Source organism: Falco rusticolus, chromosome Z (genome assembly GCF_015220075.1).
Source record: "Falco rusticolus isolate bFalRus1 chromosome Z, bFalRus1.pri, whole genome shotgun sequence".
Taxonomy (NCBI): Eukaryota; Metazoa; Chordata; class Aves; order Falconiformes; family Falconidae; genus Falco; species Falco rusticolus.
In genome coordinates this window covers 67,378,330-67,403,478 of record NC_051210.1, presented here as the reverse complement: position 1 = coordinate 67,403,478, position 25,149 = coordinate 67,378,330, and the positions used below count along the sequence as shown (strand labels likewise).

At 39.6% G+C, this 25,149-nt stretch overlaps 1 protein-coding gene across 1 annotated transcript in view; it reads left to right on the top strand.

Moving 5' to 3' along the window:
• The window catches only part of PARP8 (poly(ADP-ribose) polymerase family member 8), a 131,199-nt gene that overhangs the window by 81,062 nt on the left and 24,988 nt on the right, over nucleotides 1-25,149 (top strand). The window contains exons 13-16 of the mRNA XM_037374019.1: nucleotides 427-480; nucleotides 584-679; nucleotides 15,560-15,652; nucleotides 21,825-21,950. Of these exons, the coding sequence (XP_037229916.1) occupies nucleotides 427-480; nucleotides 584-679; nucleotides 15,560-15,652; nucleotides 21,825-21,950 (369 nt within the window). The remainder of the gene's footprint in view (nucleotides 1-426; nucleotides 481-583; nucleotides 680-15,559; nucleotides 15,653-21,824; nucleotides 21,951-25,149) is intronic.

The window sequence follows — 25,149 nt, the reverse complement described above, 5'->3', positions numbered from 1 at the left end:
GCATGGTGCTTATGGAAGTGAGATCTTATTAAATATAAAAGAAGAAGATTTTCAGCTGTTCTGAGAATTACGTTAGTCTTTCAAGCCTAAGCAGATAGCCCATATTTGGATAGACAATACGCAGTTAAAATTTAAGAGGAGTTACCAAATGCCAGCTTGTTAAAATGGCGTGAAGGCACTGGTTGTTTCCATTTAAGATTAAAGTTGCAAAACCTTACCAGATTTAAGAATCAAAAAGAAATGCTAAAAATCTACCCCACAGTCAGCAAACACTAAAAGAATCAATTATTTGTAATGGCTGGTTTGTGCAAATAAAAGATTTTTTATATGCAAATATTGTTTAATTAACATATTTGCACACAAAAAATACAAATTCTTTACAATTAGTCTACCAACACTGAAGTTGCCTCAACTTTTTCCTTGCAGCAAAACTATGGTGCAAAATGCATTCCAGTACGAGACCGTGGCTTTCTTGTGCAGGTAGGATGTCATATCTTACCCATTTATGAAACATTGTGGGGTATGAGCTGACTGTTAATTATTTTTAAGCAGATGTTGTTATTCTCATTTTCATTGTTCTCAGACTATTGAATTTGCTGAGCAGCGGATACCAGTATTGAATGAATACTGTGTAGTTTGTGATGAACCCCATGTGTTCCAGAATGGCCCAATGCTGAGGGTAAGTGGTGTGCTTGCTGGGAAAAACAATGCATTTTATAATGCCTTAAATAGCAATGGACCATACAAACCTGTTATAAAACTATTGAATTATTTCAGATGCATTTCATCCTAATACCCTTTTAAGATGGAAACCCCATAATGCATATTAACTAGATTTTGCTGTAAATTTGAAAAAAATTATTGCAAGTAAGCGAGATGGAAATCATGCTTGTGTAATATCATAGAAACGTAAAGGGTGGGACGAATTTCACTGAACACTATTGTAGTACAGTAGTCACAACCAGATAAGATAGAGGAAGTGCATTAAGAATGCTTTCCCGGTCCTCTGATATTCTCTTAAAAGCTTAGGGTCATGTCAGTCCTTGAGCTCTTATCAAACCATTATATATCAAGTTCAGATACACTGGTGTTAATGCTGCAAGACTGTGAAATTCTTCTGACCCTCTTTTGCTGATGGGCCACTGGAATGAGCCATCCTCCATAATGTGACAAAAAAGGCAGTAGAAAGAGATGCTCTGTGAAGTGTCTGATGTAGCAGTGCCCTAGTCCAGGGGCACTGTTGTGGTTCAATATGCCCAGTATCTGGCCAGCTAAGCAGTCCTTCCTTCCTTTCATTCCTGTATAACCTGGAACCAAGAATTTTGCATGCTGAACAGAGTAGCCTCTCACGTGGTTGGTGAATGCATACAGAGAGAGACACACTCTGCCTGGAGCTACTGGATCAGTGCACCTTTGTGAAAGAGTATATTAGGAGAATAAAATTCATACCTTTAGGACTGATTTTGCAATTTAGAATCCTTGTTGTTTCACCTGCCCTGAATCCTATGGAAGCTTGAATAATGTTAAAAGGTTAAAGCCATGGAAAAATGTTTAATACCAGTGCATGAATGGTGTGACACCTGCCATTTCCTCACAGTGTGGTGAGCGACTACACATAAGCTGAAGTAGACATCATCTATGATAGTTTCATTGAACAGAATTCAGGAGGGTTATTGCTTATCTGGTAGCAGAAGTCACCTCAGTGTCATCCCTCGTGACATCCCTCAGTGGCTCCAGAGTCAGGCATTCTGACTGCAGGCAGGGTATGCAAATAGGCTGTTAACAGGATTTGCAAAAGCATCTACGTATTCAGTTAACACCATTTTAAGCCATGGTTAAGCCTCTGTATTTTTTAAAATCCTATTGGGTGTTTCTTTGCCTCTTTGAGCTTAGATCTACCTTTTAAAAACATGGTTTTCTGCCAGATTTATCAGCACCCGCACCCTGATTAGAAGCCTCTAGAAAAAGGCATCAGTTAATTGTTGCTCATCATTGAATACACTGCTGTGCATATTACATGTGACAGGACGAGATAAAACAAGATGAGTAATGTTTGGATAGTAAGTAAAGTTTGGATAATATAATTATTTAAATTAGTGGGTTTCTTCTGTTGTCTATAGGACAATGAAAATGGTAGGACTTACGCATGTTCACATGATGAACGATTAAAAAAAAATGATAGAAAGTCATGTGCTCTAAATAAAAAAATGTTGAATCTTCTTGCTTTCCCATCTTAGAGATTAAAATCCCTCAGAATTACTTTTCTCAGTCCTCAGCTTGAAGAGGAGTCCTTTTATTGTCAGTGCTTCGAAACACAGAGGAATGCAAGCATTGGCCACTAAATATTTTCATCGGGGCCTTTGAAGCAGCGGAAAGGAAGGGGTTTCATTATATAACCCTGGGGCAAGGAGATAGCAGGAAGAAATCTAGCATGCTCTGTGTACGCTTGGATGACTCTATAAGCAATATAGAGCTATTAATGAGTTTGCAGTTCTGTGGAAGGTGAGAAAGCATCTCAGTTTGAGTCGAGCATGAGCTTGCCAAAGGTTCTAAAGGAAATTTATGCTTCACTCTACTGAGAGCTTTGGTAGAGGCAGCCTAAAGTAGTCAATTGCAGGGTTTATTTGCATGCTTCAGCTGCACATCCACATCCACATCCATACATGCATATATAAGAGAGAGAGAGAGAATAAAGAATGACCAGACTGAAAGAGCACTTTACTGCTGCAACAGCAGATCTCAGAAACAGAGTACTTATTTAAGCAGAATGCAGGGGGCTTTCATTTAAGGCAAGGCTACATGCAATCTAGTCTTACGTCACTTAATGGATCCCATATGTAGTATCCCTGGCCTTCATAAAGAGCTTTAGGGTGCTCAGACTTTTGATACCACAGTAACTTCACCAGGCTTCATAATAATCAGGACCATCCTATGGTCTGCTTACATTTTTAGATTCTGTGTCTAGATCCCATTTTCTACAGATGTCCGTTATCTCAAAGGCATTGCTTAGATAGGCTCTGTCTGTAGTTGATTGTATCACAGATGCCACAAACTAAATAGCTCTGGATGGTTCACCAGCCTCTTCCTTTAGAAAAGAGTTCTTCCACACAGATGCATACAGGGTCATGTCTGGCTGTGTATATCCTTAATGATGAGTTTCCCTTCTATTTTTTGGACCTATTTTTCAACAACAAAGAAGGCATATGAATTTATAAAAGCATAGCAAATCTACTGCTAGAGATGTTTATTTTAAAATTCATTTAGGCTTGATTTTCTGGTGTTTAGTGGAGTTTTACACAATTGAAAAGAAGCCAGTGAGGAATTTGATTCTTTAATCCTCCAGTATGTCAGCCTGACACCTTTCATGAACTACAGTGTAGTTTAATTAATTGTCTTGAAATGCAGTTTAAAAAATTGAATGATTGCTATCACATAATAATTACATTCTTTAATAACTGCAACTTTTATACCTGGGTGTAGGGTTTTGTGCTGCCTATTAATGACTTGCATAATTCAGATGTCTCATCCTCAGGATAGCTGAAGATGCCAAGCAAAACAGAGAGAGAGGCTTTCCTTTCTGCAGATAGGCTCTACAGGCTATGTTTTCATTTTAATTATAAAGTATCTTTAAATCAGTCTGTCTCAGATCAAGTGTTCTCAGTATTATGTTGCTTTGTTTTTATTATCTATTCCAATTTACATGGTTTTCTTAAAATCCTGACATCGTCTGTCCCATAAGATAGAAGCCACTTGATGACAACAAGATCTGTCTTTTTGTATAGCTTAATTTAGACATTAGATCCACATGGCAAACATACCGTTGTTTGGAAGATGTCTGTTGCAGAACAGGTGCATAACACAATTGATGATGTTTGGCTTTATGCTGTTACAGTGAATGCCTGTCTTGCTCCAGATTCTGCAGTACTAACCTAATCATGCAAATGGTTCCTGCGAGTTCAGGGATCCTGTTGTACACAGGCATCTTGGGATGTTGTTAGGATATCTCAGTCACTTACTGAAGGTAAATAAAGGGGCTACCTTAGTGACTTACTGAAGATGAATAAGGACAAAATTCTTAGGTTTCTCTTGGGAATTTCTTTACATAGTAAAATATGGATCTTTCAGAACAACCAGTTTTCTTTGGAGCTCCCAAAGTTCCCTGAAATACAGAAGACCGGAATTACAGATAGAGTTCCTGTGTGTACTCCACAAGTGCATGTGTAGATAAAACCACGTTATGTAGACGAAGTAACTGCAAAACACAAACCTAATGCTCTCACAAGGAACTGTAGCTGTATTACTGTGAAAGAGAAGGACAAAGGTTCTCTGGAATGGAAGGAGGAGTCTTAGAAAGCTACTATAATGCATCATAAAGCTGTTAAAGGTGTTAAAGGTCCATGGTCCATCACTTCGTTCCATCTGCTTTGTAAAAATAACCAGTAAAGTAGGCAGTGCTCTCCAGACCTTTCCTATATGAGATGAGGGTTAATGTAATTTCTCATCACAGCATGTTTCTTTAGTATTTATTTCAAGAGTACACTGAGATCTAATGATTATTTACGGTGCACACAAAGTTACAAAAGCTAAATTGGATGTTTAGAGACACACACTTACATGGAACACCACTGAAAACTGCAGATTCCCTGAAATCACTGCATGGCATGATTTGCAGTCTTTCTGCAGAGCACAGGGAAAATTCAATGAATAGGTGGATCTTAAGAAGAACAAACTATTATTTAACATCTTGCATAACGTAGACTATTTAATGCAGTTATTCCTAACAGTCATCTGAATCCTAGATATTTCATTCATCATAGAAGGATTAAGAAACAGCTTTGAAATCATAAGCAAGGGTTGGGACTGCAGCCCTTACATCCAAACAGCTCCTTTATCTCATGTAAAGAATCACAGCGCGTCCTCCTGCAAGGCGACCTGTGCTGTGCAGCTCTCAGGAGCTCTGTTACCTGTCTTCTGAAGTAGCTCTTCGCTCAGCTTTGAAAAATAGTGGGAAGACAAGGCCAGACATAGCTTTTGTGCTGAGGAGAATCTGTGAAGGCAGACCTGCTAAACCTACTGAAAACAGTAAGAGTCTGCTCATTTGAATCACTAGCCTTGTGTTACTCTCTTTGAATTTGTTCTCAAGAGAGAAGTTGGTTAGATGAATGAGACATGGACTGTGAGTTGTTTGTAATTAATGACTAGATTTGAATTGTTTGAAAGCCTTTTTTCTGTCATTTTCAAACAGTTGGTATGTCATTGACATATTTGTTATTAAAGTAGTTAAATAGATTATCCTGATTTTTGTCAAACTGCCATATTACACTAAATATTAGAAGTAAACTTAGGAAATTTTAACAACTTCCACAAAGTCCGTTCTGAAGTACTGAGATATTCTCCCATGGGGCAGGTATCTCTAATGAAAAGCCCCAGAAAGTGGAGCTTGTTTCATCTGCTGTCTTTCACTGGCTTTTGAAAATCTCCAAGGGTGGAAACTATACAACCTTTCTGGGCAACCTATTCTAGAGCTTGATAAAGTTTTAATGAAAGTTAATTTCAGCTTCATCTAAAACTTTAGATAAAGTTTAGGTGAAGCTAGTCCTGTACAAGAGAAAAAAAGCACTAACTGACCTCCAGTGGTACTTTTCAACCACCTAATTTGGTTCATCTACCTAAAAAATGTATTTTCCAAACCAGACATAATAATGTACTAAAGAAACCTCAGCATTATTTGGTTCTATATTGGAAGGCTATTAACCTTTTCTTAATGCCATGATAAATTCTTCCTCTTACTCTAGAGCTGATAATAATAGTCTAGGGGAGGACTTAAGTTGCATTTTAATCATGCAACAGTTTTGCTGCTATTATAGTATAGAGATACCTCTATAGTATTATAGAGGAGAGATACCTTGTTTTAGGAATTCAACGTGCTTTTACTACAAACATTTAAATATAATGAGATCATGAGTCATTAACAAAAGTGACTATTATTAAAGGGAGTATAATAGAAATATATTATCATGTAGGAAAGCAAATGTCACTCCTCTCTTAAAGAAGGGGAAAAAGGGGAGGAGCCAGAGAACTATAGGCTGGTCACCTTCACCTCGATTCTTGAGAAAGTGATAAAACAGTTAAGGCTGGAAACCATCTCCAGGAACATTAAGGACAAGAAAATCAGGAGTAGTCAGCATACCTTCACAAATGGGAAGTCATGCTTGACCAACTTGATAAACTTCTATGATGAAGTGACTGGTCTGGTAGATAAAGAAGAAAGCAGCGGATATTGTCTGCCTTGGCTTTGATAAGGCCTTTGATGCTGGCTCTCAAGAGATCCTCATAGACATGCTGTTGATGCATGGGCTGGATGAGGAGACGGTGAGGTAGACTGGAAATTCACTGAATGGCTGGGCACAGAGGGTGGTGATCAGTGGCACAAAGTCTTGTTGGAGGCCAGAAACTAGTAGTGTACCTGAGAGGTCAATACTGGGTCCAGTCCTGTTTATATCTTCATTAATTATCTGGATGATGGTGCAGAGTATACCGTCAGCAAGTCTGGAGATGATACAAAAGTGGGAGACATGGGTGAAACTCCAGAATGATAGGGTGCCGTGCAGAGGGATCTCGACAGGGCTGGAGAAATGCACTGACAGAAGCTCCATGCAGTTCAACAAGGGGAAGTGCCAAGTCCTGCACCTGGGGAGGCGCAGCCCCAGGCAGCAGTACATGCTGGGGGCCACGCAGCTGGAAAGCAGCCTGGCAGGAAAGGACCTGGCGGTCACGGCGAGCACAAAATTGAGCACAAGCCAGCAACATGCTCTTGCCTTAAAGAAGTTTAATAGTATCCTGGGCTGTGTTAAATAATAGAATTGCCAGCAGGTGGAGGGAGATAATCCTTCCCCTCTACCTAGCGCTGGTGAGGCCACACATGGAGTACTATGTCCAGTTTTGGGCTCCACCGTACAAGAGAGAGATAAGAGATACTGGAGGGAGTAGTTAAGGGCCACCAAGATGATTAAGTGACTGGAGCATCTCACATAGGACGAGAAGCTGAGAGAACTGGAATTGTTCAGCTTGGAAAAGAGAAGGCTGAGGTAGGATCTTATAATGTCTATAAATACCCAAAGGGAAGGTGCAAAGAAGACAGAGACGGGCTCTTTTCAGTGGTTCCAGTGACAGGACAAGAGGCAATGGGCAAAACTGAAACACAGGAGGTTCCATTGGAACATCAGGAAACACTTCTGTACCTTTTCCACCTTTTCTGAGGGTGACTTGATTATGGGAGCAGATTGCCCAGACAGGTTGTAGAGTCTACATCTATGGAGACATTTAAAAGCCATCTGGACATGGTCCTGGGCAACTGGCTCTGGGAAAGCCTGATTGAGCAGGGGTGTTGTACCAGATGACCTCCGGAGATCCCTTCCAATCTCAATCATTCTGTAATTCTGTGATCATACTCATCTTTTACATAGTGCAGTTTATGTGGCTGTTATCTGTCTGTCTGTGTCTTCCCAAATTCCTCATTTACAAATACTAAAGCCATCGGTAAAACAGCATGACTGAATGGATTTTAATGACCTGTAAGACAAATATACAGGACAAAAAAAGTATTCAAAAATAATAAAAAAAAAGAATATATTCAGTATGGTAATAAAAAAATCCCTCTCTATATCAAAAATGTTTCAGTCAAGAATCTCTTGTGCCATCTTGTGTCAGACTGAGGCCTCTTCAGAATAAATTCAGGAAATCTTGAAAAACTCAGTGAAACTAAATATTGAAGCTAGTTTCTATGAAATTTGTACTCTGGTACAGACATCTCTGCTGTTTAAAGTTTTGCCCAAAATACAAATGCTAAAATACCATAAGCCAATATTTGAAATACCTGCTGTTTGTATTTAGCTGTAAAAATAATTGCAGTCTGGTAATTCTGGTATATCTGTTTTTATTGTTCTATCTTATATTTGTTCTTATCTGGTATATATGTATCTATTAGTAAGCTTACATTTTTACAATGTGTTTCATCCCAAAGTGCTCAGTTACAATTTATTCATTATGGGTGAAATCTTGGGCTCAGTGAGTTCCTGTTGACCTGAACAGGTCTTGGATTTCTCTGTCCTTTGTATATAAGATTCTTAGCCACTGCTGAAACACAAGTAGCATTGATTTTCTGGTAACAGTACACTGCTTAGGATTGGGAGTGTTCTGGAGTAGAATAAACATCATCAAACTATGGAGAAAAGTGTAGGTGTACAAACATGTTTAGCCAGACTGCAGTTTAGCGAAGATACTTGTGGAAGTCCAAGATTCTTGTGGAATAATGCCCTGGTCCTTCTTATCGTTACTCTACAGTATAGGATGGTTTTATCTCCTTTTGTGAAAAAAACGCCTTTCCAGTTACAACTAATACTTTAGTAGAATGAATTTCAATCACTTTATTTTTTACTGAGAGAGTAAAATCACTGTAGCATAGGTTTTCTTGTGGCCAAGAATGTACCAAAGTGCACCTTGCCCAGCTAGCACTCCATAATACTTCTCTATTTGCCATCTATTTCATATACCTGGGAAGTAAAATTTTTTTAAAAATAATTATTCTATATAAGCTGTCCAAGAATGCAGAAAAAATGAAAAGCAGAAAATAAAATCTGCATCAGCCAAACCAAAACCAAACATAACAAGTGACATTTCTTACTCAGCCTCAGTCTACTCTCGTCTTTCTACAGGTTTATCAACTTACCACTGTAGTATCTCCAATGTCTTTCAGCAGCATGTTCCATGTATGACGTGAATATTGTGAAATTACTCAGAGAGCTTACCTTACAGATTTATAGTGAAATAGGGTATTAAATTATTCCTGCTCTCTGGCAGTGTGAAAACCTACATAGAACTTAAGAATAGCTTGACTTCATTAGGATTGTAGTATAGAATAGCATCGAATAGTATATTTCAGATGGAAAGGACCCACAATAATCATCTAGTCCAACTGCCCCGCCACTTCAGGGCACTTCAGAGTTAAAGCATGTTACTAAGGGGATTGTCCAAACGACTCCGTAACACTGACAGGTTTGGGGCATCGACCACCTCTCTAGGAAGCCTGTTCCAGGGTTTGACCACCCTCCTGGCAAAGAAATGCTTCTTAATGTTCCGTCTGAGCCTCCCCTGGCGCAGCTTTGAACCCTTCCCGCGTGTCCGTCAGCGGATCCCAGGCAGAAGGGATCAGCACCTCCCTCCCCACGCCCCCTCCCCAGGAAGCTGCAGAGAGCAGCGAGGTCGCCCCTCAGCCCCCTTTGCTCCAAACCAGACGAGCTCAGAGCCTCAGCCGCCCCGCGCAGGCCATGCCTTCCCGCCCTCCCACCAGCGCTGTTGCCCTCCTCTGGGCGCCTTCGAGGACCTTCACACCCTTCTGAAATGGCGGGGCCCAGCACCGCGCACAGCACGCGGGGTGAGGCCGCACCGGCGCTGGATGCGGTGGGATAATCACCTCTTTGGCCGGCCGGCTATGCCGTGTTCAATCCCCCCCAGATGCGGTTTGCCCTCCTGGCTGCCCGGGCGCACCGCTGACTCGTGTTGAGCCTTCATGCACCAGATCCCTTTCTGTGGGGCTGGTGCCCAGCCACTCCTCTCACAGTTTAATCTTGTCCCCAGCATTACTCTGTCCTGCGTACAGAATCCAGCATTTGGACTTGTTTTGTCCCACATGTCCCAATAGTCCAGTCTGTCTAGATCCCTCTGTAAGGCCCCTCATCCCTCAAGAGAGTCAAGAGCATCTCCCAGCTGGGTATCATCCGCAAACTTGCTAATGCTGCATTCAACTCCCGCATCCAGGTCTTGGATAACGATATTGAACAGAGCTGGCCCTAGAATTGAGCCCCGAGGAACAGCGCTGGTGGCTGGTCGTCAGCCAGATGCAGCCCCATTCTCTGCAAACCTTTGAGCTCTGCCCCTCAGCCAGCTCTTCACCCAGTACACTGTGAAGCCGCTCATCCCACAGCTGGACAATTTGTCCAGGAGGGTGCTGTGAGGGACAGTCCAAATCCATACTAAAATTCAGAAAAATTACATCCACAGCCTTCCTTTCTTCCACTAGGCAGGTGGCTTTATCCTAGAATGTTATCAAAGTAATTAAACGGGACTTTCCTTTTGTGAATCCATGTTTTACTCTGCTTGATGATTGCATTGTTCTTTAAATGCATTTAATTCATACACAGTGTAATCTTCTCCATAATTTTTTCGAGCAACTAAGGTTAGACTAACACCTCTGTAATTCCTTGTAGTAGTTTGAAAATTGAGGACACGGGTGTATTTCTTGGTAATTATTTAGTTTTGAATCAATTCCTAACTCTGTGTAAGTGAAAAAATTTAATGTGAATGAGATTATTTTTAAATGTGTGCTTTAGTTTAAAACAAAAAACTTGTCAATAACTTGTTATTAAAATGCAAAGATGAATTTTGTTTTTAATAAATCATAGGTTTTTTAATCCACAATGAGTAGTGCTGGATGCTTCACTCAGAAATATAAACCATGGCGGAGTATGCAAATATGCATTGAATTTGTCTTTCAAAATAGCATTGATGATTAATAATTAGAAATTGCTTAAACTCTGAAGCTTGATGAACCTTATGTTACAGTTAAGGGTAATTATGCGTTATTTCAGTAATGATTTCAGTGGATACAGAAATCTTTCGGTTTGGACTCAAGTCTTTACCTTTTAATTCTGTGGGAGTGTGTTCTAAGATACACATTACCTAAAACTTTTTATTTTAGCAACTATGAATTGAATTGACCTTTCTGTAACACTCTAGGAAGCATAAGTGTCTTAAACTCACAAACGTGCTTTGCTGTAGTCCTTTTACAGAGAATGGGAATTTTACATAAGGCATTTAAGCAGCTCTAATAGAAAGTATTCAAGTGCCTCCCTCGTGAGTGCCTGCCTTCCAGGTACTGCTTTTACCTCATGTGTAGATCTGTAGATAAAACTGAGATTTCTGTAGTGTTTGTTAATTCATCTGCAGCTGTGGCTTACAGATGTAAGCTGTGATAGACCTGGGAGAGAGATTTTCCTACAGCTCTGGATTCTGTTTCAGAATTAGTAGTGTTATTCTTACTGCTCCAGAAATAATTGATCCTTAAGTAATACAGACTTGGGCAGTAGAGAATTAGCCACCAGTCTTATTTTGCCTTTTCTTACAAATATAGGTAAGACATATCTAAAAACCCATACCGACACAAACTTTAAAATAAACGTTAAAAACTGGAAAGCTTACTTGCAAAGAGACCTTTACCTACCAGGCTCCTTTGCTCTCTCCCTCCTCTCGCCCCTGCTCTTTCCCACTCTTTTCTTGTTTGCTTGCTTGCTTTGTGTCTTTCTTTTCTTTCTTGCCTTTCTTTCTTGTCTTTGTTTTCTTTTTTTCTATATATATCTATCTATTACATTTTCAGTATTATTGCTGCCACATTATATCCTCATCCTTCCGGTGAGTGTAAGGAAGAGAGAAGTTCCTCCTATGGAAAAACTTAACAATTACCATGGTTGCAAGTAGGAAACAGAACAGAGACTTGTAGTTACATTTCATGTCTATGCCTGTTGCTTTCATTTGGAAGTGAGATGGTCGCTAATGGTTTCACCTTTACCATTTGTTACATTTGCTGAGTCAGGCAGCGAGCCTTCCCTGAGCTTCTCCTTTTAGATCCAGAGATCTGGGGTGTGTCAGTCATGCAGCCTGATTAGTGTCTGTGTGACATCCCTCGGGATACAGGAAAGGGTGGTACGCTGTGTTTCTGAGCACAGCTGCAGCATGTATTATAAAGTAGCAGTATAGATCAATATCGGCTCTGAAAGTTTCGACTTTTTCAAATGGAGAACATTTTAAGCAGTGTATGAATCCAGGAACCAGAATATATCATAGTACCTAGGTGGTTTGCCAGTCTGCCATTCACATCCATTGCTGTAAGAAGTGGCACTTGCATTGTAACATGCAGAAACTCTGATTGAGCCCTTTTTCATCACAGCAGCAGTTGCGTGGGTGCTACTGAGCATGCAAAGAATGGGAGTAGCTAAAGGAAAAGCCTGACAACTTCAAAAGCTCAAAAATTGCTTTCTGCTTCTGTCAGTGCCTTCTGCTTCCAAGTATTTGCAGTCTCAGGTTAATTGCCCAACTCTTATTTTCTTCTGGCCTTTCCCCACTGGAATAATTATCCTTCTAAACAGCCTTTCAGCAGCGATGATCTTCACTTAACAGTTTTGTGGAAGTCAATGCCTTTATGTTAATTTTCTTCTTTCAAGTGAAAAACAAAGTATATGTGAGACCGCTAGCAGCTGCTGCTGTTGAGGAGTTACAGTTGTTCTCTTCAGGTAGTGGAGAATATAGTCACCTCTGCATGCATTTAAGGTGATAGTTGTAGTTGTAATAATCCGTGTGTACCTAAGATGAGGCACACATTCGGAAATATATACATAAGTATGTAAGTCCTAGTGGAAACTAGTAATCTAGTAAAAGCTGGACGTTCTGTACCTTTGTGGATACAGTCATCAGTACATCAGTAAGAACATGTCTATACTTCCATGTACGTACATGAAAGTTCTTAGCTTTCAAGCAAGTTCAGAAGAGTTCAGCTTGCTGAATAGTATGTGTGCTTGAACCAAAATAAGAGTATCCAAAAATGACATCGGATGTAGCTTTTATAAATGTGTTAGTGTAGTTGCTCTTGTTTGTTCTTGACATTTCTCATATTTATGATATAAAGTCAGAACAAGACTGTTCTGTCTCAAGGGCACATATCCTATCACAAGAGAAGAGACAAGCAAATGCCATAAACGGAGACACATTGACAGTATGCAAAACATTAGCAGCAGTGTAAAAGCACCTTCAATCCCAGTTTTCCCATAAAGCTTGTGATTTTTTTTAAGCTCTGTCTTCCAGAGTTGATTTATTAACTTAGGTTTTCATGTTTTCGTTGATTCTAGCATGCACAATTGTGGAAGCCCAAAATACAGAAGTGTAACATTGAATAAATGAGTCATCATCATGTGACAAACCAAAGACCTCCAAATGTTTGCTTCTTAATTTTAAGCCAATGTTTTCACTTTGGAGGGGAAGAAAGGAATGTAAATGCTTGAACCTAAGTAATGACCGGAGCAGCAGAGGACAGTGAAATTGCCATACCAGCTTCTCTTGGAACACTCTAACACTTGTGGGAACTCTGAGTTAGAATCATCTGATTTGGTTAAATTGGGACAAATTTCAGAAACAGGATCCAAAAGCACTCTTGAAATGGCTTCTGGGTTAGAAGGCAGCCGGGGTGGATATATAAAGGCAGGTAATTGAAGTGTCTGTATAGCTACAGGGTTTGTGTTATTTTTGCCATTAGACTGCAGAGTCAAAATACACTGGGCAGAAAGGTTCATCAACTACATAAAAGCAAAAGAATTATATAGGCCTTAACAGTAATGTCTGCTTCTCTTCAGAGTGCAGATTTTGCTGCCTTGCTTCTCATATCTACAGTTCTCCAGCCTTAAGATCTTAGCTCCAGTGTCCACCTGAGAGAAGAAAAGCCTTTCAAATGTCTGCCATAAGTACAATGACTATTTTCCTAACTTCCCCCTTCCAGATGCTCAGACATTTCTGGGATCATAACACAGTGGGGAAAAAGAAAAACCAAATATGACACATCCTGTGTTCCCTTTGCCATCTTTTAGTCTCAGGATAATTTACTTTCTTGAGGTTGTAAACAAAATTTCAAAAATAAGTATTTTCTTAACACTTCTTCATGGCAAGCACAGCTAAGCTTAGATTGCTCTACTATTCCAGAGCAATCCCTTGCTCTGGAATAAAAGGGATTCTCTGTATACTGTTGATTATGTTAGTCAAGGTGGTAGTGCCACCATGGTTCGCTAACTAAGCAAATTATTTAACCACCTTATAAATGTGGAAAACTTAAGAATAATGACCATAATAAATACTTTTTGTCTAGAGTGCCATGGCACAGCAAATTGGATCATGTTAGGCTTTGTCTGCTGTCTAATGCAATGTAACATAGCAGCTAAAATAAATCAAATGGGCGACACTATTAGAGTTGAAAGATGATAATAGCTCTTGTAAAGCAACTGATGTGAGCGTATGACAGTGTAGTAATTTCAGATGTTTATTGAAGTCTTGAATCTTCAAAACCCAGCAAATATGTATTTGAAGGGCTATGAAACAAGTAACTACAAATACAGCAGCATGCTTATTACTGACAAAGCTGTTGCCTGAAACAATTCAGCTAAATTTTATGTTTTCTTTGTGGGCTCAATTCATTTTTGTCATTTCTGCCAAGTGCTCCTAGAGACAGTGGCTTGAACTTCAGAGTGTGCCACTACAAATGCTTTAGTGCTTACCTTGGTAGCTAGACTCAGAATTTTTAATTAGAAAAGTTCAGTAGTACGCACCAAAGATCGTTTTAGGTTTCAGTGAGCTAGGATTTAGTAATATGGATTCAAAGAAATAGTATCCAAAACCTTTTTTTTTTCAACATTGTAATTTAAACTTTTGTTTATTGGGGTCAATTTTAAGGAAGGTTTTAATTTCTTTCTTGTATTTCTTTCAACCGTTTGCTCAGTTTGAATGCTTACAAATTCACTGTGTGACTCATCACTTGAGCCTTTAAAAAGTCGATCAGCTAATTATCTTTCAGTTAACAAGCATGGGGTTGCTGTAAGGGTTGTAGCCAATTAGGAAGCCTGTGAAGTCATACCTATTTTCTTTACTTTGTTTCTGCTTTGCTTTGTGAAGGCAAAACTCTCAACTCTCAATTCTCACTCAACATGCAATTAAAATAATTTTTTTTATTTGATCATTGTGATGACATTGTGACTTAAATATTTCAAAAATATAGGCAAAAAATGGCAGCAAGTTCAACAGCAAGTTGGGGTGATGTATATGTTTGTTTTTTTTAAGTTGAAAAAAGAGTGGAAGCACCTTGATTTATTAAAATAACATGGCCTTCCCAAGTACAGTGTTTATTCTGTAAAACTATAATGCATTTTCTTAAAGTTTACAAATGAATTGTTAAATTAGTCAAAAATTAAAAGTAGCTTCTTCAAGAAATTTGTCTTCTAGATTAGATTTTTATGTGTGTTCTCAACAGCAGAATAACAAGCTGTGAAAAATAAACTTGCATTTATGAAGGGGGTGTGCCCTTTGTTCAGGACTTGTGCCCTCTGTTTCAGGATTTGTTCTCCGTTAATTTTAAGTATGTAAAAAGTTTTCAGAGCCTGATAACATAGTGTTAAGGCCATTTGGGTACTATGCCTGTAGTTTTAGTTTTGTAATCTGTTTGGTTTTAAGGCTAGCCCCTGTGAGTACCTAAAAGTCTTAGAGTTCTTCACACTTGTTTTTCAGATTATTAAAATGTTTCTATAATGTATCTTCCTCAAGAATTGACATGTATTCATAATATGAAATTAATGTTGCAGTTAAAATCTGAGTTTAAAAACTAACATTAAATGTGTTTGGGTTTTGTTATAGGTATAAAACCAAGAACCGAAAACTAGAACAAAAATGTAATTAACTTTCTTTCTCTATGTAGCCCACTGTTTGTGAACGGGAGCTCTGTGTATTTGCTTTCCAAACATTAGGAGTGATGAATGAAGCTGCTGATGAAATTGCAACTGGGGCTCAGGTAGAATTATATCTAATGCTTATTACATGTCTGATTTTCCATAGTATACACAGTCTTCTCAGTCTCTTCTAATACTTATTTTGACTTGTATTCCCCATATGAGTACTGTTTGGTAAGTATTATTTATTTGTCCACTCTTACAGCTGTAATACAGTTCTATGCGTGGCATTTTCAAAGGGTATTAATGAGGTGCTTACATTGTTTTGCTTCCATGTAATTAGAGTAACCATGTTTTCTTGTTCTGTTGTATTCAATTAGATCACCTAGGTTGTTAATAGAGGCAGCCATTGTCATTTGGAGATAATTCCCATTTATTTTCACCTAATGAGCCATTACTACTCTCATGCAATTAATAATCTATTTCCTGTTCATGGTGTTGGTATGCAGCTATCCACTGAGCATCTGCTGTTTTGGTCATTAAATAACAGTGGGAAAGTCCTTACTGATGTTGCTACATAGGGTTTTTTTCCTCTTTTTTTCAAGGATCAGGAATTTAATATAAGCTTGCTTCCTGACTCCAAGTTCAGTTATTAATGTAGTTATAACCATATCATTGTTTTCTTAAAATAAATATTTTAAAACTGTTTCCAAATCACCCTTTAACCTTAGATTTCAGTAAATAGAAAAGTTAAAAGATCTTATGTTTAACATCCTTGTAAGATCTTAAGTTAAAATTTTACCCATCTGATGGAAAAGTGCATTCCTTTCTGATTTCCTAGATATATGTTCCCTCACTGTGCATTTACATAGTAAGCAACATGGGTTTTTTGGAAAAGCAAACTTTCAGGTCACTTAACTTTAACTAGCACTAGTAGTCTAGCCACTGGCAATAAACTCTTTGGCTAAGTGCACGAATACTACCTGTGGACATATCCTCAAAGGAAAAAACTTGCAGCAGTGTACACCAGCTTCTTCACCCGAGAATATGACTGCGGGGTCTGAACGTCAGCTTTTCATCTAATGTCTGAAGACCATTAGATAGCTGCATTTGCAACATCTAGCGTACCAAGCACTGGGATACCTGTGTAAGCTTTTAAGAAAAGGAGAGGGGTGTGCTGATGAAGCCCCACCTCTTCCTCAGCCAGAAGTTTTCTGAAGACCTCAGCTATGTGTTTCTGGGGAGCTAGGGTTCTAATTTTTTTAATTCAGACATTTACATAGTACATTACATGTACATTTAGAATCATAGAACCATAGAGTAGTTTGGGTTAGAAGGGACCTTTAAATGTCATCTAGTCCAACCCTCCTTGCAATAACCAGGGACATCTTCAACCAGATGGTTGCTCAGAGCCCTGTCCAAGCTGACCTTGAATGTTTCCAGGGATGGAGCATCTACCACGCCTCTAGGCAACCCATTCCACTGTTTCACCGCCCTCATTATAAAAAATTTCTTCTTTATATCTAGTCTGAATCTACCTTCCTTTAGTTTAAAACCATAACCCCTTGTCCTATTGCAACAGGCCTTGCTAAAAAGTCTGTCCTCATCTTTCTTATAAACTCCCTTTAGGTACCGGAAAGCTGCAGTGCGATCTCCCTGAACAACCCCAACTCTCTCAGCCTGCGCTCATAGAAGTGCTCCATCCCCGTGATCATTTCTGTGGCCCTCCTTTGGACCCGCTCCAACAGGTCCATGTCTTTCCTGTGCTGAGGACTCCAGAGCTGCATGCAGTACTGCAGGTGGGGTCTTACCGGAGCAGAGGGGCAGAATCACCTCCCTTGACCTGCCAGCCATGCTTCTTCTGATGCCGCTCAGCATACGGTTGGCTTTCTGGGCTGTGAGCAACATTGCTAGCTCATGGCCATCTTTTCATCCACCAGTATCCCGAGGTCCTTCTTGGCAGGGCTGCTCTTAATCCCTTCATCCACCAGCCTGTATTGATACAGGGAGTTGCCCCGTCCTAGGTGCAGGACCTTGAACTTGGCCTTGTTGAACTTCATGAAGTTCACATGGTCTACTTCTCAAACTTGTCCAGGTCCCTCTGGGTGGCAACCCATCAAGCATGTTAGCTGTGCCACTTAGTTTGGTGTCATCTGCAGACTTGCTGAGGGTGCACTCGATCCTGCTGTCTGTGTTATCAATGAAGACATCAAACAGTACTGGTCCCGGTATGGACCCCTGAGGGACACCACTGATCACTGATACCCATCTGCACATTGAGCAGTTGACCACTGTTCTCTGGATGCGGCCATCCAAACAATTCCTCATCCACCGAACAGTCTACCCATAAAATTCATATATCTCCAATTTAGAGAGAAGGATGTTGTGGGGGACTGTATCAAAATCCGTACAGAAGTCTGGACAGATGACATCGGTAGCTCTTCCTTTGTCCACTGATGTAGTTGCTCCATCATAGAAGGCCACTATGTTGGTCAGTCAGGACTTGCCCCTAGTGAAACCATGCTGGCTGTCTTGAATCACCTCCCTGTCCTGTGCCTTATCATAGCTTCTAGGAGGATCTGTTCCATGACCTTCCCAGGCACAGACGGGAGGCTGACAGGTCTGTAGTTCCTAGGGCCCTCCTTTCTACTCTTTTTAAAAATGGGTGCAATGCTGACCTTTTGCCAGTCTCCAGACACTTCATCCGACTGCCATGACTTTTAAAATATGGAGAGTGGCTGGGCAACTGCATCAGCCAATTCCCTCAGGACTCTGGGATGCATTTCATCAGGTCCCATAGGCTTATGTGTTTTCAGATCCATAAAGGGGGTCATGAACCTGTCTTCTCTTACAGTGTAAGAGGGACTTTGCTCCCTTGGTACCAGTGTTGTGGACCATCCACTTGAGAGGTGTAGGAGGAAAGGTTGCCCATGAAGACTGAGGCAAAAAAGTTGTGGAGTACCTCAGCTGCCTTCACATCTGTTGTTACCATTTTGTCAGTCTTGTTCGTCTGGGGGGATATGCTTTCGTTGACTTTCCTTTTCTGGCTGGCATACCTGTAGAAGCTCTTCTTACTATTCCTTACATCCTTTGCCAAGTTCAGCTCCATCTGTGCCTTGTTCTTGTCGTTCCTGACCCCATCCCTGCACAACCAGGCATCATCCCTATACTCTTCCCAGGATACCTGTCCTTGTTTCGGCCGCCTATGTATTTCCTTTCTTGCCCTTCACTTTGAACAGCAGGTGTCGACTCAGCCATACCAGTCTCTTGCCTTCCTTTCCTGATTTCTTATATGTGGGGATCAAGAGCTCTTGAGCTCTATGGAAAGCACTCTTAAAAGATCTGCCAGCTGTGTTCTGCTTCCTTGTCCCTGAGGAAAGTTTCCCAGGGGGTCCTGTTGACTAACTCCTTGAACAGCTGGAAGTTTGCTTTCCTAAAATGAGGGTAAAATTGGGTACAAACTTACATGGTACATCACATGTACATTGTACGTTAGGTACAAACAAGTAGTTCTTACTTCCCTTTTTAAATACAGCTCACAGGAGAGGCAGTCCTGGTTAGCTCTCACTGTGTTTTATGTAGATATCACTGTTGAAGGCATATTTGGAGCTTGCTCTGGATCTCTAGAGTACCTCTACATCTACAGAGCTTTGCTGTAGAGCACTGAAGCAATTACAACCTTAACGGTCCTTGAGAGAGAGAAGAGGTTTTGTTGATTGTCGCATTGGACCTAGGTTACTAAACTTTGCTGAGTTTCACTCTAGTGATAGCATTGCACCCAGCTCACTACACGTGATCTGGCTGAGCTCGCATTCCTTGTTTGCAGAAAGAATTCAACCCTTCCAGGGTTTGATTCATCTGAGATATTTTAGACATTAGTTTAGGATAGTGTGACTCACAGCATAGACTGTCAGCACAGTGGTTATTTTCTCCACTGATTATAAAGAGAGTCTAGGCTCACTAGTAAGAGGTAGGTGTTCGCATTGTGAGTCTCTGCATTTTGTCAGATTAATCTTCCTCGAAATTATTTTGTGTAGTGAAGGAGCCTAAATATAGGTTCCCATTATTAGAAAGCACATCCTATTTTTTTTATGCTGTGCTTTCAGCTAGTTTCCTAAGGTATACACCTCTGCTTTGTCACTCCCAATCTTCTCATGACTCCTCCTTAGTAATATACAATTGTACTTTCTAAAACTTTCAAGCCCAAATTATTTTAGCCATGTAATCAAAGTGCCTGAAAATTGAATCACTGATTTGTTGACAGTTCAGATGCCCTGTAGAGAGCCTCTGGAGAGAGAGAAAGGCACCGAGAGGCTGATGTCATAAGAGGGAATTGTCATCAGCAAGTGTCATCTTGTCCTCCTTGGAAATATTTTATCCTTACTTAGGTACTTCAGTGCCTACTGTTAAGGAGAAGGCATTCAGGCCCAACTATAAGGACATTCACTAGATTCACAGCACTTGTTATTACCAAGAAGTGCATACATAAGTCTATTATAAGGTTTGTATTAGACTCACCTCCCAGTTTAAGTTGCTCTGCTCTCCATCAGCTCAAAGCAATGATCTCAGGGGAAATCAAGGGTTTAAGTAAGCCTAATCTATGTATGTTTTCCCCCATGTGAGAGCAATGTGCAGGTATCATGGTAAAATAATAGAGGAGTCAACAGTTGGTTTAAAGGAGGGCTTTGGGGCAGTGTTCTTAAGAATTTTAAGATGAAGTCCAGTCCTGCAAATTGTAAAGCAAGACAACTTTGAGTCACTGTATTAATAGATTTGAGACTCAAAGAATTCTTCCCTAACAATGTTTGTGACTGGAAGCTAAAAAGCACTTCTGAGCAGCAGAGTGTATGAACTCAGGCTCAATTTCATGGCCATACATTTATGCAGTTGCAGGCCTGTTGCCTGACCTGGCTGTGGATGCGGACTCCTGGTCTCCTTTCCAAATGCTAATGTAGATGCCCTATTTTGAAACATTTATCACACTTAAGGGTATTATAAACTGGGAAGTAATCAGAGCACCATGGAGGAAGGGATCATTATTTAAATAACTTTACTTTTCAATATATGTGAGATATTTGGTAACTGGAGCTAACAGGGTATTTTTAAAATGATAGAGGAAATTGTCCCATTCATGTTAAAGGAACAGGGGAGGGGAGTGGTAACAGTATGAATCACCGCAGCACAGCTCCTTTCCCCCTTCATCATGGTTCTTATTTTCATTCTGCTTCTTTAGAGGACTATCAATTTTTTTTTTCCTTCAAATGATCAGATACAATGGCAGATATATAAAAACTTACAGAACAGCTTGAGCTGTGAGATGGGGTCTGATCCATGTGTAGTTGTGTGAGGAACCAGGGATGCCTACTAACTACAACATCTCAGCTTTTCCTTTCTTTCATAGAAAAGTCTATTTTGACACAGGAATGTTTTCAGAAGGCACAGAAAAAATGGGGAAATGAGCTAACTGGCAGGAACAATTTTAGGTAGCAACTTTGGATTTCATTATGAGCTGGGTTTAAGTTTCACAGGTGCCAGAAAGCTGCATTCTCTCTGGTTTGTGATTGCTGTATTCTATTTTTAACCTCTGAATTATGAATTTTGAAAGAAAAATACAGAAATCTGTTGCTGAATTGTATATGTGCCTGTATGCACACATGTGAATACATGCCTGTGTACACATTACATGCATGATCTTATGATGATATCTTGGAAATCATAGATATTCAAAGCCATGTTGTCATTTTGTGCAACAGGATAGAAGAGCATCTCCCAGTGTGAGCCATGTAAATGACTGTTGTATCACTGCACTGTTCTGGCTTTAGCAGAAGTAATGTTTACAGGTGTTTCTATGATTGCAGTCTTTGGGAGAACAGCAGGCACTGGTACAGATTTCACAAATCCTTCCGCGTTCTTGAGCAACACTTTTCACTGGCATCTACTGTACAGAGATACACAGATCCAGCACAACTTCATTTCCCTAGAGAATTAATTTAATCCACGAATTAGCACATGTGCACAAGAGAAAGCAGGATTGCAAGCAATGCATTTGACATAATACATCTAGGACCAGTATCTGGTCCTACTTATGCACCTGGAATAATGTACCAGTGCTGCATGTGAAGCTTGTTGAGGTCAATGGAAAAATTCCAGTCCTAAACTATGTCCTGTGTATACACAGTTTGGGTAATATAGGTAACAATGAAATATGGTATTACTGTAATGTGTAAAAAAAGCAGACTGGAAGATATAATATGAAAGTATGTATATTGAATAAATACTTTTCTTTCTCTCTAGGTGGTTGATCTCTTAGTATCCATGTGTCGGTCTGCACTGGAGTCACCTAGGAAGGTTGTCATTTTTGAGCCATATCCTTCTGTTGTTGATCCTAATGATCCTCAGATGCTGGCCTTTAACCCCAGGGTAAGTAGTTTCCTTTCTTTATGTCATAGCTTGGTTTTAGTCATGCATGAGATTTCAAACCAAAGCCTTCTTCTTAAGGAGTCTCCTTTACTATAAGCAATACAGCTCCAGAATGTAACTTCTGTAGCTCTTAAAATTGTCTGAGAAGGTATTTGAGTATAAAGTGTAAGTTGCATTCGAAGTTATGTTGAAGCCAAGAAATTCTTTTAGGGTACAAATTCTAGATGCAGAATGTTATATTCTTAGTGTCTTTGCCTCAGTGTACACGTTGGACACAAAGAGAAAGATGTCCTTTGGGAGGTGTGGACCATATAAAGCAGGGCATGTTCAGTCCATCTTTTTATTCTTAAAGTGGTCATTGCTGTCTTCTCATTTTCTCTTTTGCAAGCAAGTATGTCCTTAATTTCATCAAATGTTGACATAATAGTCAAGTTTTGTGCAAGCATCAATTTTGAAGTAAAGAATTGTGTTTGCACTACTTGCTCCTCAGGCTGCAAATACTGACTCTCAGGGAAGCCCTCAAGAAGCCATGAACATCTCACTTGAACCATCCCCAAGGACATAAGTGAGAACTTTGGATGTCCTGCATTGGGATGCATTTCCCTCTGTCTGAGCAAAGGCCAGTTCACAGTGGTTCTTCTTTAGGAAGGGGCGAGTATGTTCTGTAGCATGTGGGAAGAAAGACTTGCCTGGAGTTGCTTGGAAGGGGGCTGATGAGGAGATGCCTAGTCCAGTGGCTGAGCAAGGTGGGAGTTTGAGGCAGATGAGGGAATATGAAAGAGGGTCACACTAGAAGAGGAATGGAGAGAGCTACTAGGATGGCAGGGCCCACGTCACCTCCTCCCAGATTCTTCCCAGCATGGGCAAGGTGAAAGCCCATGGGCAGAAGTTGGCAAGACCCAAAGATGGGGAACAGTAAAGCTTCTGAAGGTGACATGACATGTGGAGCTGCTGAAGCATGGTCTGTTAAGCTCATCTACTCAGAAAAAGTGGAGCCATCTGCTAGCGGTTCCCAAGCAGAAGGTAGGCAAGGATCAGGCTGAGGCAGAGGGACAGCTGAAGGACCTCTGATGTTCTGTAGAGCTGTTAGCAAAGTAAACACATCTGTTTATTTAGCATTTTATTTAAAAATCTATTTGGTCACTGCATTATTTAACTTAGTAGCATGCTGTCCAAATAACTGTCAGAACATGTGTTTACTTACAAATGTTTTTTTAAAAAGTAAGCTGGTTTTTTGAGTGTGTTGGAGATTCCAGTGAAATTCAAATAAAAACCATTGTGATAATATTTTTTCAGGGAATTTTCCTGGATATGAATGAGAGATCTGTGTAAGTGAAAGGAGTTTGTTGGTTAGGAATTTTGAAAGGATGGTTTGCTGAACGTTGTTGCTTTGGTTTATAAACACGCTGAAGGGATTCAGTTTTTGTAGTGCCAAAGACTAATATCTTTTGACTTATTTGCTTATTTTATGCCACATCAGAAGAAAATTATGACCGAGTCATGAAAGCATTGGACGTATCACTTCTATTAGAGAGTGACACAGGTGAGTTTAAAATCTTTATCTACTTAATTGCTATTTCTAGAACTATGAAGCTGATTGTGTTGCTTGCCTGTGATGGGTGGGGAAGTCATAGTATGACCTCTTTCCTATAGCGCTGTGCTGATATTAAATATGTGTTAAAAAACAAACTAGAGTGTCCATAATGGCAGTCAAATAAAAGGATGAAGTAGAACTCGGATCTTTTGAAGTTTAAATAAGAGATAATAAACAGCAGAATGGGACATTGAATGAGATAATCACCAACTGCTGCATTTCTGGAAAATATCAAAGCCAACCTGGGTCTCTATTTCCAAAGCAAAAGAAATTGATTAGTGACAGTGTTCTGATTTAGTTTTATTTCTATTATAGCAAACACTTGACCACTAAGTATGGTGGGAACTTGGAAGGCTGGGCTCTTGGGATTACTACCACCATCTTTCTCAATGTACACAGGGGACAGAATCTGATAGCCATACTTAGGTTTATTGTTACACCTCCTTTCCCAAACAGCCTAGCTATTATAACTGATTATTGAAATCTCCTTATGTACCTTGCTTTTCCAACTGCTATGTAACCTCACAGCAATTTATAATCTTACTTATATGTATTTGTAAGGTACTTCGGTGTTCTGGAATGGCAAATGTTAGAGAGGAGTAAAGTAAATGGAAAATTAAATTCACATATTTGTTATTAATGTAAGATCTGTAACATTAAAAAATCATGTATTTCTGTTACATAATACATCTTTTTAAAAGAAAAATAACCACGATTTTACTTTTTTTTTTTAATGCTAATATAATTCTTGGACTGAGAGTTTTAAAGGATGCTTACACTGTGATTGAAATCAGAAAGGTTTTCAAAGGTGTTATAAACTGATACAGGATTTACTTACCATTTATACCATGAAACAGTTAAGAAGAATAGAGGGGATTATCTTCTGGTATTTTGACTTAATTTTGTGAGTTCCAGTCCAACTGCTTAATTCAAGAGCTGAACGTAAATAGGTCTTCTGCGTTCTCCTGAGATCACCATGTTTGCTGTAATGTAGTCATTTTGATGCTAATTATATGGTTATTATTTACTCGGGGAAAATAATTGCTATATAATTCTTGTTGTCAAAAACATTTATAACTGTACAACACTAAATGTCAGTAAAACTGTGATTTAGCCTAATAATGAGTCCCATGTATTGTTTTAATAGATGAATGGGGCAATGTAACATACAAAATTTAACCTTACAATTCAGAAATAAAACCCTTAATTACTCTTTCTAGGCACCTTACTTGGAAATAAAGAAGCAGATGGATAAACAAGACCCACTTGCACATCCTCTTCTACAATGGTATAAAATGACTCACATGAGATGATAATTAATAAAATACCAGTTTAGTGAGTAATTACTTCACCAGAATAATTTGATGTAAGCTCACCCTAAGAATTAGCCTCACAGTTATATTTGCAACTGCAGATGTTTCTGGATGTTTCTGAACCTCTTTGGGCCCTCTGAAAACACTGGAAAGATTCCAGCTTACTGTACAGCCTCTGATCTCATTTCTAGTTAAGGTTTAGTTGCTACGTTCAGTAGGTTTAAGGCCTGCAGCTGGGTGCTTTGTGGTGGCCATTCATAACACATTTTTAAGAAGAAAAAGTTCTGTTTGG